Genomic DNA, 14,217 nt, shown 5'->3' with positions numbered 1-14,217 from the left:
ATATTACCAACAGTTAGAGCACACTACTATTTCTGCTAATGAGATCGAGCTTACAGTTGCCTGAAAACACTCGGTCATAAGAGGAACATAACAAACATCAAAAAAGCTAGCTACAAATCTTATTATGCTTAAGAAGAAAGCAGAGCACCATGGGAGATGCATACTAAAGTTTGAGGAGAAAGTGACAGTTATTCACTGAGGCGCAAGCAGGATCTTTGCGGACTCTGCTGATCCCGGGAGGAAAGCAAATGCCTTACAAAGATTAAAAGCAAGTCATGTTACAAGTCCTGCTCTTCAGTACAGGGGTTAAAGGTCACGCACCACAAAGGAAAGGCGATATCAGCCTACCAAGAAAGCAAGAAGTAACCCGCTGTTATCCACCACACAGTGGTTTAAGGAATCCTCCCAAGTCCAGCTTCCCAAACCCTAACCCCAGGCCCAACCACCAGCTTGTATTTTAATCCTGGTATTGTCACTGCTGTTTTGCAACGTTGGGGGGTGGGTTGTTTCTGGTTTCTTTTTCTCCTCTCCTAAGAGCAAAGGCAGGGCAAGGCCGTAAAGACCTCCCGTCACGTCCTTTCGCTCTCCAGCTCTCACGCACGGCGCAACGGCTCTGGAATAACCGCTGCCACCCTCGGACGGCAGGAACGAAGCTGCGCCCGCACCGGCGTGCCTTCGAGCACCGGGCTCCACCGCCTCTGCCCGAGGACGGCATCACCCCCGTAGGGCAGCTCCTTCCCTCGCCGGCGCCGCTGCGGCCCTGCTCCCCTAGCCCCCGCCCCTGAGGAGGGCCGGCGGGAGGGGAGAGGGTCCGCACCCTCCTTCCCGACATTCTCACCGTGGGAAGGGGCGGCGGCCGCCCGCGGCGCCCCTGAGGGCCGCAGCCCGCCGCCTGACGCCTGGTGGCGGTAGGGGCAGCCGCCGCAGACGGCGAGGCCGGAGGAAGCCCGGGCGCAGCGGGACGGCTGCATCGCTCACCCCGCCGGCGGGGCACGTGAAGCGAGAGCGCGGGAAAGCACGACGCGAGAGCGAGCGCCTGACCCCCCGGCCCCTCTGGCGGCCGCTATGAAGGCGGCGCGCCGCCCCGGCCGCCAATGGGAGCGGAGGGGTGGGGCGCGAGGGGCGGAGTCACCACCCCCCACCAACCCGCAGCCCCGCCCCCCGCCGGGCGCTGGCGGGGGAGGGGGCACTGCCGGCCCGTCGTGGCGGGAAGGCGTCCGCCCGCCACTCGCCACTCGTGACAGGAGGTAGGGAGGGCGGCACGGCGCCCTCCCGCAGCCCTCGGGGCGGGGGCCCGGCCCGTGAGGAGACGCCTCGGCCTAGGCGACGGAGGCTTCAGCCAGCGTTTGCGGTGGCGGTGTGAGGAGCGAGCGTCCCGCCTCCACCGGGCACCCCGCTGCCGGGGGAGCCCGTGCGAATCGGGGGCTTCACGCCCGGGCGGAGCGGTGCAGTCCTGCCGGCGGGGCGGCCGGCGGAGCTGCGGTGCTGACCTGCAGCCCCACCTGGTTCGAAAGGGCGGCGAAGTACCGTTTTGTCCTCCGGGCGGGCGCCCCGGCCGGTGTCTATTGGCGAGCTAGGCGTCTGGGCTACTGTTAGGAGCACCCGGGTCCTGACAGCCGTTCTGCCCCAGCCGAAGGAGAGCTACCCGCTCACTCACCCACCCACTCACTCAGCCCACCCGCCTACCCACCCACCCACGCGCCCGCCTACCGAGCCAAGAGGTTTCCTGGGCTCTGTGGGCTGTAACGAGCGGATCCGCCTCGTCCAGAATGAGCCGCGCGGCCCGCAGCCCATCACCGAGAGCAAATGTCAGGGTGAGTTCCTACCACGGGCCCGCCTGTCCCAGTGCTCTGCCTCCAGCCGGGCCAGGAGCCAGGTGGCTAGGGAGCTGCAAAAAACAGGGCAGGATTATGCAAGGCTTCCCTAGAGCACCCTCCAGGCCTCTGCGCAGGGGGTTTGGTGAGCTTGTCTGTTGAGTAGCGTGCAGTGGCTCGTCTGGTCTGCTCAGTACGCACTGCCAGGACAGCATCTGTTACGTACTTTGAACCCGGCTCCTGTGGGTTTTGTTTGACGCTCTTTGCTTGTGCAACTGGAATGGATAGTCAATCGCTATCTGTTTCACCTGTGGCACTCGATATTTATAATAGACTCTCCCCTCCCACCAACACATGCTCTTTTCTAGCCTGCTTTTATGGTTGCTGTTGTGGAAGCAGTTCCATACTTCCGACGATCCTTGTTGCCCTACCTTGAAACTGTTCTGGTTTTGTCTCTTGCTTTTAAGAGTAAGGGACCAGAATTGCACTTGGTATTCACAATGTAAACTAGCTGGGAACTTGTGGAACAGCACTATCACATTTTTGTGTGCTGTTCTGTATTCTTTTCCTACTAATCCTGCTAGGTTGAGTCATCAACACTCTCAACTCATACAGGTGGGTTGAGCTTGAGTACCAGCCCTAAGGCAGAACTTTATTTTCAGATAGTCAAGTACAATTTCAAAACACAGAAAGCATGAAAATAATAACAAGAGAAAAGAATGAAGAAACTAATTGAAAATGGGCTGCTGATGTAACCATCTCTCATATATAAGAAAGAATGAAGAAAAAGAAGTCTTGCATTGCTGTCTTGTATTTCTGCATTGTGGGACAAATTATTTTCAAAACTTAAGTCATTATAGCTACTTCTGTGTGCAAGACCCTGAAAGTTAATGGAAGAATTCCTGTGTTTTGAGCTGGCTTTAGAAGACCATGGCCAAGCAATTTTTCTAAATCGATTGCATTGCCTTGAAGACAATACATTTTGGCTGTAATCTGGAAACCCTAGATTTTCATGTCCCACTGCTTAAAATTTCTCTACAGACCAGCCTCTACTTCTGACCCTATGGTTCTCGTTGCACTTTCCTTCCCCAAGTCGGGGTAGCGTCAACTGAAGAATTGTTGCTACTGTCTCTGAGTGGCAAAGACAAGTACGATATTCTGGGTTCAAGGCGGTGTGTAAAAAACAGGGGAAATAATAAAAAAATTTTGTTCTCTTAGAAGATCCACCAAGAGATCTTTTTTCTGTTAAAAATACCAGCCTTGCTGTTATTTAGGGTTGCATATTACTGTATACATACAAACAGCATAGAGAGCTGTTATGTACACAAACATTCGAAAATGCACCTAAGCTCACATAACTTTCCCAAAGGATATTTTAAAAAAAAATAAATTAGTGAATTATTGCTCAAAAAAAAATCTTAATTTAAAAAGTAATTATTGTTCAGAGATCCATCACTGCATTCCTGTTCAGTGTGTGCTGCTAATGTTGGATTGCTTGAATTCATTTCAAGAAGTCATTGTGTTTCAGCTGTTTCTTTTTAACCTGAGGAATAATGAGGAATAACTGTCTTCTGGCCACGGTTGTATCTCCGGGCACTTGATTCTGAAGCAGTTAATGTTTGCCCACAAACATTTGTGATCCAGCTTTAATTACACATCACTGTCTTATCAGAATGTAAATTTTATTCTGTCCTGTTGTGAAATTTCAAGTTACAAATTTAGAGAATCACAAGTAGCATTTATAAAAACATAGTTGTGCATATACACCAGCATCTGAGTTAGAGAGCTTGTCAGTCACTGTCAATGAGATTCTGTTTAGTTGTGGTCTCCATTTAAGTCTTCATACGAAGGAATACTGCTGAGACTTGATGCATGAGAAATTGGTGGTATATCAACTACAGAACTGATGATGGGTAATATTTCTGATTTTTTGCTTTTACTATTACCCTGTATGTCTGATGCTGTTTTCTCACCCCGCAGGCTGCTTTCTGCTGCTCTGGAAACTGAAGAATCAGGAACTCCCCTCAGAGGGTCAAAGTAAGGTGCAGAAGCTGCTCTCTGTTGTTCACGTGAGTATCTGAATGTACGACAAAAATTTCTAAAACACAGAACAAAAATCATTATGTTATTCTAATCAGAGTAAACCAATAGGAACTTAACAGATACCATTGAAGATGGACAATAAATTACTGAACTTCCTTTTTTTTCAAAATTTGAACTAACAAAGGGGAGCATCTCAACTTATAAGGAAAAGTCTAGTATGTACACTCTTGGTAATAATGTAATTTTCTACTTTTTATAATTTCTGCCTTTGCTTTTCGTTTGCAGGGGGAAAAGTAAGTAAGTTAACTAAGTAAGTGTGTACAGCCTTTCTGAGCTTTTATCACATATTTGCATAGTCTTTAATCCTATGTTTGGAGTAGCACCTTACTTTACTATCCAAATAATAAAGCACAGCACGTGACTGGAAAACTTACCCTTTTTCCATTCTGTACTTGATGAAAGCCATACAACAGCATATCATGAATATTAAGGAGCAGGCGAGAGTTGTACATGACACAGCAAGCATTACATTTACTTTAAAATCTTCTTGGCTGGTTTCTTGAGCTATGTTCCTTTGAAGCAAATCAGCGCCGTCTGACACTACAACAGTAAAGCACACCACTCCACTAGTACACATACAGTTCATGTCCTGGACAAAGCGACTTACATAGAAATGGATTATATCTGTGCATTATGCAAATAAAGATAAGCACTTTTTAATAAAATAACTAGTTGATGAATTGGCTAAAAGCACATCTTTCAATCTTTCTAGACATGATTTGTAACCATCTTAAAGAGTATTTCTGACAGAAGTTCAGCAGGCCCCAGGGACTGTTGAGATGCTACTACTCTGAGTTTATTAGAACCCTTTTTTTCACCTCTGAGGAGATGGGGTGGTCTTAAGCACCTGTGGAACCACCAATTCTACATATTCCTAATTTACTGTGTGGAAACCCCATCAAGACTGCTATACTATATTCTTACTTGGCATTTTTTTGAAAAATACATTGCTTGGATGGTATCTGCTGTCATTGAGATCAGGAACTTGATTATGTGCTCTTATTTGATAAAAATGTCTTTGGTGCAATTAAAAATCCATCTCTTCTGCATTTCATATCTAAATACATAGCTAATTCTTTTGTATCAAGTGAAACAAGTGGGATTGTAAATAAATTCCAAGCAGTTGGCTGTTCTAGTTAAGACAATTTGTGTGCGGCTGCTATAGCATGCTTGATTGCATCAATGTTAATTCTTTTGCCTGTGAAAAGGAATGTACTGGGAGCTGTCTTCAGCGAGCTAGTGCTGTGGTTTAAGCCTAGCCAACAACTAAGCACCACGCAGCCGCTCACTTCCACACCACCCCCCGCAGTGGGATGGGGGAGAGAATCAGAAGGAAAAAGGTAAAACTCATGGATTGAAATAAGAACAGTTTAATAGAACAGAAAAACTAATAATGATAATAATAACAATAATAAAATTACAATACTAATAGAAGGATTAGAATATGCAAAACAAGCGAGGCACAGTGCAATTGCTCACCACCCACCGACCAATGCCCAGTCAGTTCCCAAGCAGTGATCCCCCCAGGCAAACTGCCCCCAGTTTATATACTGGGCATGACATGTCATGCCTAAGGGAATACCCCTTTGGCTCGTTTGGGTCAGGTGCCCTGGCTGTGTCCCCTCTGAACTTCTTGTGCCCCTCCAGCCTTCTTGCTGGCTGAGCACGAGAAGCTGAAAAATCCATGACTTAGTATAAACGCCATTTAGCAACAGCTGAAAACATCAGTGTTATCAACACTCTTCTCATACTGAACTCAAAACATAGCACCATACCAGCTACTAGGAAGACAATTAACTCCATCCCAGCTGAAACCAGGACAGCTAGTGACTCTGTTTTTTAAATTTTTAAAGTTTTTTTTACTGCTTTTTATGGCTATCTTTTAATCCTGGATTTGCTAAAGTTCGTATAGATATAACCCCCCCCTTCAGTTTCTCTTAGATCTTGTTAACTTTCCTAAGTGTAATTTGTTCTAATAAGCAGTAACAATCAGATCTTTAGCTTTTAGCATTATATAGTTTTCAAATGGTGACTAATTCTCAGTCAAAAAGGGGTTCCAAATCAGTCATAAAGCTACTTCTATCTATCAAGGTGAAACTCCCTGTTTGTGCTCTTCTATTACGTTCAGAGACATACTCACAAACATTCATAAATTTGGCTCTTGGATCTGAAAAATGTAAGATATAGTAATACTTCAGTATTACACAAGGAAAACCTTACATTTAAACAATAACTTTTTATTTCACCTTTTATGATGCTACATACAAACTCACAACAAACAGACAAACCTTTTAGAGTAATTTCTTTCCTTACAGTTTGGTTTATAGAAATGCTTTTTCTTATAGCCCTTTGTTAGAAAATGGAACAAGGTTGGTATATTTTTCTAGCTATTCAGAAATAGAAACAAGCTAATTTATTTTGCCAGAGATACAGAAAGCATATACTGCTGTTTCATTCATGAATCAGTATGGAAAAAAACCATATAAGTCAGAAGCTAAATTTTGCACACAAATTTTGCACACAAACGTATGTCTCCTGTTCAGGTCAGTACAAACTTAACTTCATCCATATATTTGTGAATACATTTAACATTTTCCCTCAGTTGCAAAGTAGTAAGAAAATCTAACTGGAGGTCGGAAAACAAGACATACACAAACTAAAATATTCTTCAAGGTTTTGGCGCAGAAGCATGTTTTCAGATTAAAATCAGTTATTTGCATTACTTTTTCTATGGCTTGCTAATATGGCCCATGCTAAGTTTCATTGTCTTGGGACTTCAGCTTGTTTACCTGCTAACAAGTACATGTCTCAAAGACAGGGCTTGGCTTATGATTTTTTCTTCTTCTGTGATTCTCAGATGAACATGTGACAAAATCTCTTGATTTCAAGTTTCTTTTAAATTTCATTTTTGCCCACCAAATTTAGAATTTCTTTTGTTCTTATACTGTCTAGTTAGAAGAATTGAACTTATATTTAATCTTTTGCTGAGTCCTCTACCATACCATCCAAAGGTAGTTCTTCATTATGACTCTGTGTGAGAGTGGTAAGGTAATGGGGTCCAAATCTGGATTCTGGAAAGAAAAAAGAACAGCTACAAAGATTATTTCTAAGATAAAGCAGAGAAAGAAAAAACAGAAAGTTCAACATCTAAGATGAAAGGGAAGGAGAGGAAGCATGCCTAGGAAACCTGCTTCATTATTGTTGAAAGTCTAAAAGCTAGAAAAATCAGAAATTACTGTAGTTGACTCACAAACACGTTTGGAAAAGTGGTAAGAACTGCTTGCTTTAGAAACACCACCCCCCCCCCCCCGTATGTTTTATTTTCTAGGACTTTGCAATTCTACAGTGATTAAAAAACTGAGAACTTGAAACAGCTATGTTATGAACTTACAAATAGCAAAGGAATACCTGGTCTTCAGCTCAATGAACCTGGGAAATTCATGTCAGATCAGCATGTTAAAACAGATTTTTTTAATGTGATGGTATAATACTAGAAAACTCAATGAAAACACCGATTAGCTGTTACCTAGTGCCTGCTCTTCCTGAGAAATGTCCTCTTCTGCTCCTTTGGTGATGAATTTGTCTACAAGCAGTAATAATTAAGAAGCTGAAGTTACACAAGGTGAATCTTTTAGGAGTAGAAACTAACTACTTACAAAAATCCCAATCTACATATAAATTTTAAGGCAGACCTATTTTTGCAGAAGCATTTTCCAGACTAATATTTGATTTTTGATGGCCAGGTATGGAAGGCAATGCGTCATTTGCCTATGGTGTTCTGGATGGGCTAACAGTTTTTACATGAGACCACCTTTCATGCTTCTTGGCAGAGTTGGTAAGTGTAACAGCCAGCACCAGTATGTCACTTCCTATATGCAGCTAGTCACTCAGCAAAATTACATTACTATTATTGTCCATTTTCATAATGGTCAATTGTTAATTCTAAATTGTAAGAGAAATACCTTAAAGGAATAATTCAGACAGAACTGGAAAGCGACTGTGTTAATCTATACACAGTGCCACGTGTGTTGACAGACACTGTGGCTTTACTTATTGTCTGCAATTAATTCAGATGTGGATTCTCTTTAAACATGAACTGTAAACCATGTTGGTGATCACAAAGGTCACCAGTGAGCAGTAAACAGTTAAGAGGATTCTTGAAACATAGTGAAACAAAGTGGGAATCAGTGGGATCTGATTACTCACAAGTCAAATTATGTCTATGAACGTATTTTGTTAAAAGGTGGGAGGGCAGCAAGACATGCATTCTCCTCTCTCACCTACCATTCTGTAATTTTGTTCAATACTTCGGGATTAATTTAGGATTTCTTGACCTAACGTTTCATTAATTTGTCTTGTTCTTAGAACAGTTGTGTCAGTAACAAATGAATGCAACACAACATAAAATTTGAGATGCATAGCTGCCTGATACGTGTGCCAGGCTCTTCTTTCTGGACCTTACTACTGCTTAAGCAGGTGTATATAGTTTCACACTGCTTAAATGGTATCTTCTGCTACTTACATTTATCCTGCAATTTCTGCATACTCTTCTTTAACAGATCTTCTCCATCATCAAGTTGGGACACAGTTGTCCTTGCAGACATGTCTAAATGAATGCATATTAAGTTGAACTCCTATCTTTGCCATATAAGTCCGGCATTTTCCAAAGAGCACAATGAGAGTATTCGCAAAAACAGTCACATCCAAGTGAGAGAGACAATTTTCAAACTACCCGATTCCTGGCTCATTAAATGCAGTCATTTTTACAGACAAACCAAACATTCTCTTCTCTGAAAATTTGGATTGCATTGTTCTGTAACTGCCTAAGGTGCAATTGAAATGAGTGTTCCAAAGGCCACATATAACATGTTTCTTCCTCTATGTTTTTATTCATAACCTTTTTTGTTTCCAGTCTACAACATGCTTATAAATGAATAGTACAAATTTTGAACGTGCTTAGTTCAAGGACTGAATAGTACAGCACTGTTCCTCTCTCTTCCATCTTTCCCTTCGTGATGCATTAGAGGAAGAAAATTTTAGTTAACTAAAATCTTTTCCTTACAGGGGTGTTTTATAATTCCATTCTTTAACATTATAATTCTCTGATATTACAAATCCATGTATTTCAAATGTTGCCAGAAAAAGAGCCAAGGTGACTTTGTCCATGAGATATTCTATAGTCCACTCTTTCCTGTGTCCCAGTACAGGTAGGCTTTTCATTTCTGTCCCTTCTGTAAGCACTAGGCATGTGATTGCGTGATCAAATCTGTTTCAAGGACATAGCCAACAGGTTCCTAGATGCAATTATCCAGTCCTGTTACTAGAGAGTCCCCACCAAATTTGTGTGGATGTATAAGCCATTCAGTAGGTTTGTGTGGAGACAGTGACTCTGTTAAACAGTATTATGAGCAGTGATTGCAAACATTAAGTTCATATTAAATAAAAGGGAGAATTCCACTTCACATAAAATTTTGAATACCTGATCCTGAAGTGACAGAATATCTATACTTTGCAACTTAATGTCATAGTTTCTATAATTTTCTTACCAGGACTTTGTTCAACATCAGTGTTTTTTTCACCATCATCATCATCTTCTTCCTTCTCCTCTTCCAAATAATCTCCAGGTAGTGCCACTTTGGAGTAATCCAGAAAATGCTTAATCAGTAACTTCTTAGCCAATATATGTTTTTTCAAAAAACTGGTGATTTGACAGGCTGCAAAATACGTTTGCTGCAACAAGTGACTAAACCCAGTTTAATATATTATAAAGCAATATTATTCACTTTTTGAAAATGCTGTTATTATTTAATTAAGATCTCAATAGTCATATGACACTGTATTTCTAAATATGGCCTGTTTCCAACAGCTATGTACATACACTGTTGTTAAGGAACTGTCTCCTGTGTCAGGCTCCCACTTTGCTCTAATCTGCAGCCTTCACAGGACAGCATGCCAATCACAGTATTTCTCAGTCAGGACAAAATATTATATATGCTAAGAAAACAATATTCCAGTCTCTGGTCTGGAGTGTAAGATAACTGCTGCAGTGATCAGGAAACCAATAGTGCTTTTTTTACCTTGTGAAACATTTTTTCGTTTTTCCTTTCCTATTGTGAAACAGTGAATCTGAGCTGGAGCCAGCCAGAGAAACAGTTGAGAATGTTTCACTGTTGCAGTTTTGCTGTTCCTGATGACTGAACTCTGTTGTGTATCTGCAGGACTGACTGTCCCTGGACCATTAGTAAGCTCAGGGGCAAACCTTGTGCAATTCTCAATTCAGCTTGTTGCTTGGTTCACAGAATTGTGAGCAGATGCTTTTGTCTCTGGTGTTACGAGCTCTAATGGTTATGTTCTGACTGGATGCTGTGTGGTTGCTGGAGATGCTGGACAAGCTCTATGCATGTTTGCCTCCTGTGTGCTTTTGCACCTGCAAACAGGCATAACAAGGCAAACTGCAGGATATGTTTTCAAAACAACAGTGCTACCGCAGTGGACGGGAACGTTCTTATTAAGCTCTCTGAGGAAAAACTTCATTTAACTAAAAAATAATGAGAGGAAGAAATACCTTCTGCCTTTTTTTTTTATATATATATCTAGCAGAATGTAAGCTCTGTAATAATTTTTACCATAATGAAGTTTTGATTAGAACATACCATCAGGTGAAATAAATTTTCTCGTAGTCCCTGCAGAAGTTAGGAGGGATAAAAAGACAAGCAAAATTACTTTCATAGTGGAAACAGTGCTACTTCTCCAGAGATTATCCTGGTCTCTATGGCTGCTCTTCTTAGTCAGAAGTGGGACACCTTCAGAGGTGTGGTACTGTGACATCATCATCATCATCATGCTAAGAGCTGTCATAAGGCAGTCAGACAAGAAGGCAAGCCTGCCTATCGGGCAAGACCCCACAAATTACACTGGAGTACAGGGACACATACTTAAGATCATACAATCAGTCTTACAGATGGAGCTGCAGAGAGCCCTATGGATGTAGAAGGACTGAACAGCTCCACTCCCACGTAACTCCTCACTGTTAAATCGTGCTGTGTGGCTTGCTGAGGGGAGGACATGCATTTGACACTGTAATTTGTAATAGATCCTATTTAAAAAAAGAAAAAATTCTTCTCCTGCTGAAGAGTCTTATTGCAACACACATCCTGTGACTTGATCTACAAGTATAAGGTTCAACACAACTTTCAGTTCTCACCTGTTATTTTTGCTCGACTGTAAACTACAACTGTTTCAAACGCATGTTTCCGATTACAAGGGTTTTGTCTAAACTCTAAAGACTTCATTGCTTCAAAATACAACGTTCTTTGTTTTGATAATGCTGAATATAGAGTTCTAGTAATATTCAGCATGGTTAATTTTAAATGAAAAAACTAGGAAAGGTATCATGTTCCTAATCTGTAACAGTTTGTCAAACTAACGATGTGACTGCCATTGTGCCAGAGCCTTTTAAAGAAATTTTAATACATGAGAATCATTCTAGCTTTTGTGAACTGGAAAAAGGGCAATAAAGAGTCAAAGCACAAACCGCTAAGGTCTTACATAAGTAAGTGACATAGCTCCCTCTGCTGACTACAGAAAGAAAAGTCAGGTTTTTAAAACGTGAATGAAAAAATACGCGCTGAGGAGAGAGCGCTGCTGAACAAATATATGAACTAAAAACGAAGGCTGAGAAGAATATAATTATACTAGGAGAACAGAAGTCCACAATTTGTAAATACTTATTTAATCAACACTCACATAAGCTGACTTACCGTTGGCCCACATTACTCACATAAGCAAGGATTGTAAATTTGACACAATAATGCAAAGATGAGAAAGAAGGGTGTTTCTGGTGTGGCACATAGAGATCCAGTCTGTAGCTTTTGGCAGTTCAGTAAAATGGCTTTTGGCTCAGTAAGATGAACTGCGATCTTACAGCCATCGCCCTTCCTAGAGGCATTCAGTTTTGGTTGTAACAGTCACTACTTTTTCAAACTTGCATTTGGACATGAGCACTTGAACCCTTTTTGGTGTAAAACATGACATATCTTTTTTAACATCAGAGACAAGCGCATTCGCTCTCTGGAGACAAAGAAGTTTCAACCTCTGTCTGAGGCGGACTGTATTCAAGTGACAGATCCCTCACTACAGGTGAGAGGAATAACACAGAGGCAACTTGCATGCAATAATTCCCTACACCATCATTGCAGGTAGTGCACAGATCTGTCCACAAGGAATTCAAGTCAAACAGAATGCGAACCCTATGATTAAGCATAGTGTGGTGGCATTAAAAATTAGGGTTCATATTCAAAGCAGCCTAGAAGTGATTGATTGACTAGTTAACAAGCAGGGACGTAAAGCAACATGAGGAGCTACCAGAAAGTTTGTGCTGCAGGACACCAGCAAATGTGATTTTGAGCTGAGAGGTTTGATTTAGCAGAACTGGACACATGGTAAACAGAAGGCTATGGAAAAAACCAAACATCTAAAACAACATTTTAGAATATATTGAAGAGAGAGGACTGAGGTGAAGAAATAATAACAAGGAATTCTGGATGGTCATCAACAGTCTTTTACCCCAGGATCCAATGATGTTGTGTCACCAAACTGGAGGAGTACTCCTTATCCTCCTTGTATTGCTGCTGTGGGGAGGATGAAACTTGAATGGAAGAAAAAGGTGATGATGAACATAGAGGAGGACAGGGAAAAAAGAACAAACAAACCAAACAAGCCAATGTTTAAACCAAAGCCATTAACTTCAACTTATTCTTCCCATTTACACTGCAAGTTGCATTGGAATCAGTGTGATGCTCTTTCAACACTTCAGTTCAATAGGCACAGCTCACAGAGGGAGCCCAGAGGCCCAGCAGTTTGCACAACACTTTGTGCAGAAGAAGGCAGGAACTCTGCTGGGAGCTGTGCATGTGTGCTCAGCAACGGTGGTCACAGTCTCAAGAACCCACTGGAGCAACTGCTCCTGATCTTGACCTAGATGGGACTTCCACAGGAGGATGCAGGTCTCCAGGTGTGGGGTGGAGGTCAGTGCAGAAGACTGGGGCCTCACTGAGGCCAGGATGAGGGTGATGGTGCCCTTGCTCACAGAGGTTGTGTGCACTGTTTGAGGTTCTCTGTTGCCAAGTAAAGGAGCAGCAAGAGGTCAACAGGCTGCACAGTCTCAGATCCATCAAGAAAGAGCTTAACTGGGTCATGTCCAAACAAAAGCCTGAACACCTCAGTTGTCGCAAAGGAGGGGCAGGCAGAGTCTGTGCTTATCAAGCTGGGAGATGGAGACTCCCTCTATGGTGAAGGCTGGGAGCTGGTCACTTCTTGCACCAGGAGGACTACTCCTGCACCACCTGTATATCTTCAGCTACAGAGCAGGTTCAATGTCCTAACAACAGCGGAGGGAGTCAGATCTGTGTCCAATGAAGCAGGCAAGCCAGCAGAGCCTGAGCCCTGCAGCAGCACCGGGAGGAAGTGTGAGACACTCTCTGCTACAGGACTGGTGTCCCATCTGCTGACCTGGCCTGCTGTAGAGGGGGCAGTTGCTCCTTGACAGGAGCTTGGACATTGTGGAGACACTGCTGGTGCCTGTCCAGCTCCTGGACTAGTACCCTCCACGTTCTTCCTCATGGATATGGAGTCATGCTGCCAGGGAGGCCTGGAGTGTAACATCTCCTGCAAATGCATGGTAAAATAACCTGTATAATCATCTTCACTGCTGTTTAAATTACTGACTTGCTGGAGAACACACATGGGTAATATCGCCATGCATCTGATCTGCCATAACTGAAGCTAAAGGAACATGATTGAGCTTCTTAGTGTAGTGCGTACTAATTATTACAATAATGCTCTTGCAGTATTGAGGTCAGCCAAGTCAGAGTACCAGGCAAACAGTAAATGACAGCATAGTAGTCACAAAGTGGACTTTGAGGTACCTGTTTGCTTGCAGAAGGTACTGATATCAAAAGGAGCAGACGTGCGATTTAGGTCTCTGCTTGAGGTAGTACAACAACAGATTTAAATTGTCCCTTAATTAAAGATGTCCAAAATTATTTTCAAAACTGACTTTTTTTTTTACATGGGCTAAACCACCTTCCAACTTTAACAACAGGATACTGATATTATCCAGATTGGTTATGTATGTATTTTGCTTCCATAGAGAGGAAATTAAGAGATATGTGTAAATCTGTATTATACAGATGATCTATAACAGGTTTAATTTCAGGGTACTGGTTCTTAGCTGTCTTGCAACTGATCTACAACAACCTAATTGTCTATTACTTGCTTTTCTCCTTTTACTGTAGATCAC

At 42.5% G+C, this 14,217-nt stretch overlaps 1 protein-coding gene across 1 annotated transcript in view; it reads right to left on the bottom strand.

The window, feature by feature from the left end:
• Positions 1 to 6,765: 6,765 nt before the first annotated feature.
• The window catches only part of MOB3B (MOB kinase activator 3B), a 139,663-nt gene continuing 132,211 nt past the window's right edge, over positions 6,766 to 14,217 (bottom strand). The window contains exons 5-7 of the mRNA XM_075020409.1: positions 9,464 to 9,550; positions 7,444 to 7,500; positions 6,766 to 6,988 (exon numbers count right to left, since the gene is read on the bottom strand). Coding sequence (XP_074876510.1) covers positions 7,444 to 7,500; positions 9,464 to 9,550 — 144 coding nt within the window. The 3' untranslated portion in view covers positions 6,766 to 6,988. The remainder of the gene's footprint in view (positions 6,989 to 7,443; positions 7,501 to 9,463; positions 9,551 to 14,217) is intronic.

The sequence above is a fragment of the Buteo buteo genome, chromosome Z (assembly GCF_964188355.1).
Source record: "Buteo buteo chromosome Z, bButBut1.hap1.1, whole genome shotgun sequence".
In the NCBI taxonomy this organism is placed as follows: Eukaryota; Metazoa; Chordata; class Aves; order Accipitriformes; family Accipitridae; genus Buteo; species Buteo buteo.
Note: the sequence above shows the minus strand (reverse complement) of the source record. Positions and strands in the feature narration are given on the sequence as shown.